Raw genomic sequence first — 6195 nt, forward strand, 5'->3', positions numbered from 1 at the left:
AACAAAAAGACCCAACAGTATTATCCCAAGCTTAAGGAGAAGTACTTGAAGTATAAGAAGAAGAAGGCTATGTACGCCGGATGGGATAAATCCGAACCAAGCGATTCAGATAGCGATGATAAGGGTACCAAGATTGCTCTTCATGACGCAAACATTTGTTTCATGGCTCATGAAGATGAGGTACAATCTGAAACCGAAAGTGAATCATTCTTTATGTAATGTGAACTTGAAACCGCATTAGAAGAATTAAGCATTGAATTTAAAAGAGTGGCAAAAGAATACTCTTCTTTTAAAAAATTACATGGTTCTTGTGATTCTAAGTTTGTGCAACTACAATCTTCTCTTGCTCTAAAAGATGAAATGATAGGAGATCTAGACTTTGAAAACAAACAACTAAGGTCTAAAATTGAGAGGCTAGAAATTAAAAATGATAGAATTAAATCTTGTCATGTCTACTTTAGCCATCCTCATGTTGATAGAAAATGGTATCATAAATCTCATGCTCCTACATACAAGAAAAATTTTTATGCGCATATTGCATGAGATATAGTCATATCTCTACTCATTGCAGGATTAAAAATAACATTGATCATTATCAGTTAATATGGGTACCTAAGGGTACCAAAAATACTAACATTCAAGGACCCAAACTTTGGGTATATAAAGGTTCTATAACTTATTCATATGTAGGGAACATCTCGCACAAGACGTAAGGAGTTGTGCTACCTTGATAGTGGTTGCTCACATCACATGATGAGTAACAAGGAATTATTTACAACCCTATCAAGGATTAAAGGAGGCAATATCTCTTTTGGTGGTAGTGAGAAAGGTAAAATTGTAGGTATTGGTAATATTGGTAAGATACATTCTCCCATAATTGAGGATGTTTATTTTGTTAAAGGACTAAAACATAATTTTCTTAGTATTAGTCAATTAAGTGATAAAGGCTTTAACATTTATTTTAAACTGGATAAATTTATTGTTAGTATGAATGATAAAATCATTTTTGTTACTTTTAGAAGATCTAATGTTTACATCTTTGAGATGAATGAGCTAATAGATCAAGATGTAAAGTATCTTACCGCGATGGATGAAGATTCTTGGATTTGGCACAAGAGACTTGGACATGCTAACATAGAGTTAATATCTAAGCTATCCAAGAAGAATTTAGTGAGAGGTCTACCAAATCTAATCTATATTAAAGACTCTATGTGTGAGGAATGTGCCAAAGGTAAACAAACTAAGAATTCCTTCAAATTCATAAATAAGGTATCCACTTCTAAACCTTTACAATTATTACATCTTGATCTTTTTGGTCCTATGCGTGTTGCCTCGTTAGGAGGAAAACATTATGTATTTGTAATTGTTAATGATTTTTTACGTTTTATATTGGTAATTTTTCTTACAAATAAAGATGAATGTTTTGAAGAGTTTTCTCATTTTGTAAATAGAATTAAAAATAAAAAGATTTGAAAATTGTTAAAATTAGAAGTGATCATGGAGGTGAATTTTAAAATAAATTTTTTGATGAATTTTGTACTCATCATGGTATAACTCATATGTTTTCTGCTATTCCGTCAACCTCCATTAAGATTTGAATTGCATTGCTTCACTCCACTATTTCATCAACCTCCATTTGATATGATCGTTATGGCGCAATCCATCTAACCTCCAACTCATTGTTTGTGTAGAATAAATAAGAAAACACAAACACTAGACAAACAATATTAGTCATAAATTATTTGTTAAAACAACATCAAAACAAAAAAAGGCACAATCTCCCCATTTTTTATGATGACAAATAATTTATCAATATGATATAAAATCAAAATAATTGACCAAAAAATGAAAACAAAATAAAATGAAAACAAAATTGATCAAAGTCAATAAAATGAAAACAAAATAATTGACCAAAAATTTATTTTCATTTACAAAAATTTTAAAACACGTTTTTCAAAACCAAGAAATGAAAAATAAAAAAAACTAAAAGTATGGGTTTAAAATTAAAAAGATTTCGGCACCCAAGCATTCTTAGTACCGAAAGATTTAGGGACATGACCCCTATCATTTAAGTTCAAAACCTTAAGGTGATAATCCCTTTTGGGCAAATTTGGTGCACGGGTCCGGTCATAACAATAATCATGCAAATGACTCATTCGATTGTAATAAGTACAATGAAATAAATGCATTTGTTTTTTAGACCATATGGATGTGCATGAGGAACATTTACAAATAAAGATGATCTTTTAAAATTATTTTACAAATGTAAAATTTTTTGTAAATTAAAATAAAACTTTGCTAAGTGGCTAAATCTACCACAAATATCACATTTAAACTTATGTGGTATTTTAAAATCATTTGGAAAATTTGAAATCCTTTTCATATCAAAGAAAAATTTTGCCAAATGGCCAAAACGTCCACAAAGATTACATTTGTACACATTGGCATGCTTATGATAAACTTTATAAGAATGTGCATGTGCATGTGTTCATGATGATGAAGCTTGATGGGATGCACTAGGAACATTAGATTTTGTGGGTTTACGTGCATCATAGCAAAATTTAGTAAGGTAGCCTTTACGACCGCAAATAAAGCACTTATAAAATTTGCTATATATGTGTGCATAATGAGTGCTATTTATAGGAGATTAGGGGGTGTAAGTGACCCCTAAAATCGATCCTAAGTGGGGAAGTGATCCCCTCAAATCGTGGAAAATGGTTTTGAAACCGTTCAGCTCGTGTTTGAATAAGCCAAACGCAAAATCCATGTTATGGTATGAATTCTACGTTCGAATGTAGCATTTGGAAGCTACGCTGGCAACTTTTGGAAACTTTGTTGGAAGCAGTTTGGAAGCTGCATTGGCAGTATTTAGAAGCTGCGTTTGTGGTCGTTGGAAGCTACGTTGGTAGCATTTAGAAGCTGCGTTTGTGGTCGTTGGAAGCTGCATTGGCAGCTGGATTTGAGTTGTGTTTGCAGCTGAATTTGTGCTGTGTTTGTAGCTGAATTGAAATTACATTTGCAACTAGATTACACAATGATTGCATTTCTTTGACTCTGGAACAAAGCCACTTGAATTTCATTTCTAGGATGTAGAGATGAGCTCTACATCTTGGTCTGAAGAGATCATTGACTTGTAATCTTTTTTGTCAGAGCGCTACAAAAATTATTATTTTGTAATCTTTGCTTTAGCTCTTTGAAATGTGAGAGTCGTTAGATTATAACTCTCGCTATTGATTGTGAAGACTGTTGAATCAGAGCTTTCATCGGTTGCCGTAAAGGTCGTTAAATTATAACATTTTTTGATCTACGTGAAAATCTTCTAATTATAGCCTTTATTTGTTGATGTGAAAGCCATTTGATTGTAACCTTCATTGTCAAGTTGTTAATGCAGAAGTCATCAATTTGTAACTTCCATCATTGGTATTTCATGAGGATCAGCTATTTGTACTAATTTTTAGATAGCCTATATCCACGATTAAAAAGGAGATGTTAGCTATCGTAAAATGTTTTTACAAATTCCAAGATGATATTCTCAATCAAGAATTTTTATTAAAAATAGATTACAATTCTGATAAGACAGTTTTAGAAAAAAATATTAAAAATCTTGTTTCTAAACAAATTTTTGCCGGATGGCAAGCTGAGCTGGCAATGTATTAATTTAAAATTGATTATATACGTGGACAAGATAATCATTTGTCTGGTTTTCTAACACGTGAATTTTTATAGGGTACCAATGTGTCACATTAACTCCTCCCACAGAGGAGGAGGAAGGAATGGAAGCAGCAATGGAAGGAGTTATACTCTAACTCACCCAAATTTATGGAGAACTATCTCCAAGAAGGGAAATATATGTGTCCCTTCATCATCATCTTCTAAAGGGATAGAAGATTTAATGGCAAAAGAGAATATGCCTGAACCATTCTCTACTGTAGTCAAGAGAGATGTAGAATGGTATACTAAAGTCATCTCTAACATTGTTCTTCATATAGAACAAGAGGACGTTCCTCTTATGAAAAATGTTAAAAAAATTAAGACAAAAAATACTTAGATTCGACATACTATCCTACATTATCTCTAAATCTAGAGCATGGATTAAGACAATATTCATCCAGAGAAGTATGGAAATTACACATTTTTAGAGTAATGATAATCATATTGTCCCTCCAAACTTCAGCAAATATGTCATCAAAAAAGTCATACTGCACAAAGATTGGGCAATGAGTACTAACCAGGAATTCCCTTTGGTTAAAACTCCAAACAGAGAAATTTATAAATTTAATAACTGGGATTATCAATCATCCTTTTACTAGCTGTTCCTTTATCAAAATCCTAAGAACAAACATACATGGCCAATTAAGCTATGTCCAGAAGCCATTTATAAAGGCCTACCCAGCTGGTTTTATAATTGGCGGTCTAAATATGGGGCAGACCTTGATATAGTACACGTACTCATATCAAAATTATATACCCCTTGGGTTGACTCTCATCCAGTCATCTAAAAAATGAATGAGGATTAAATTCTAGAAGCTGGCTTGTGCTCAGCATATTTCTTCGCTGAAGCAGAAATCCAATAGATCTAGAATCAGTCTTTAAAAGCTACATGGGATAAACTTCACCTACCATCTCTTCAAAGAAAATATCACAGTAGATGATGGATGAGTATCAACGTCCAAGACAAGGAAAAACAGATAGAAGAAATTATTCAGAGGAATAATAAAATCCTCGATAATACCTTGACTCAAGAAATTCAAAATGAAAATCCTATGATTAAGTTAGCAAAAACAATGAAAAGAAAATATCCTCAAGCTATAGAAGCTAAAATTTAGCAAAAATGCCTTGAACATACGAAGAAATAATTCTTCAATGTATTTGACAATAGTGATATTATATCAACAAAAAGTATAAATACATCCAATCAAGGGAAAGATATATCTTTACCAGACGCACAAGATCCTTATGAGGAAACAGCCGAAGAAATATGGGAAGAGTCCATGGGAGTTCCCACAGATGTAAAGGGTAAAGGTATTGAATAGTTATAAACTATCACTTACCGACAGTCATACTAATTTCTCTACTAAAGTTATAACTTTAATTTTCTAACAAAGTTATACTTTACTTTTTAATTGTATTGATTAGAAAAGGCCGAGCTGCCACCTAAGATATAAGATCAAAGAAAAGGTATTCGGTGCGTGATGGGCCCCACAGAGTACCCTACGCCTTCTACTTTATTTTGAGTTGAGCCTCGGGGAGCCGCTCTTAGTGCTAGGTGACACATGCAATGACGAAAGATTCCACCGAAAAAAGATGCCAAGAAATAATGCGTATTAGAACAAAAAAGTCATCAATAATGTGTCCACTTTAAATTTTCTCCAACCATCTATCCAAAGAAAATCAATCATAAAAGATTTATTTCCCATTTATAAATAAAGCATAAAACATTATAGGTTGTGTGCTTAATTTTTTAGTCTTATATTTTTGAAAGTAAAGGAAAAGAGTTTCACTCTCTATCCGATATTTTACCTTCTTTCTTTCTCACTCTTTCTCTTTGTAAAGGTTAGCCGACCGAAGGCTTTGTAAATTTGAAGAAGATGAAATAAACTGGAGAAACCCTAAGTTCTAACTGAACTTGCAGGCTTCAAACCGTAAGTATTTACAGATTTTCTTTCTTATTACTATATACTGAAAACTTTCATTTATTTTTAAGAGGGAACAAATTGCTAGAAGCTTTAAAATAATATAGAAGTCTTCAATCATCTAGTGAGGCAGCTCCAGCTCTCATTACATGGTCTAATGACACTTGACATATTTTGTTTGATATCACTATGCTTTCATACGTCAGAGCAAGGTGACAAAGAGAACAACATTCATCTTGGAAAATCTCAGAGTTTCAGAGTTTAAGTATTGAAAAGAAAGGATATATAATTAAGTTTCAAATAAACCTCAGGCTTGATTAATTATTTCTCCTTATACTATATACTGAAAACTTTCATTTATTTTCAAGAGGGAACAGATTGCTAGAAGCTTTAAAATTATCTAGAAGTCTTCAATCGTCTAGTGAGGTAGCTCCAGCTCTCATTACATGGTCTAATGATACTTGACATATTTTGTTTGATATCAATATGCTTTCATACGTCAAAGCAAGGTGACAAAGAGAACAACATTCATCTAGGAAAATCTCAATTTCAGAGTTTAATT

General features: G+C 32.4%; 1 protein-coding gene across 1 annotated transcript in view; it reads left to right on the forward strand.

The window, feature by feature from the left end:
• LOC109846078 overlaps positions 3734-6195 on the forward strand; it is an 11511-nt gene continuing 9049 nt past the window's right edge. The window contains exon 1 of the mRNA XM_020415301.1: positions 3734-3951. Coding sequence (XP_020270890.1) covers positions 3734-3951 — 218 coding nt within the window. The remainder of the gene's footprint in view (positions 3952-6195) is intronic.

Source organism: Asparagus officinalis, chromosome 6 (genome assembly GCF_001876935.1).
Source record: "Asparagus officinalis chromosome 6, Aspof.V1, whole genome shotgun sequence".
Taxonomy (NCBI): Eukaryota; Viridiplantae; Streptophyta; class Magnoliopsida; order Asparagales; family Asparagaceae; genus Asparagus; species Asparagus officinalis.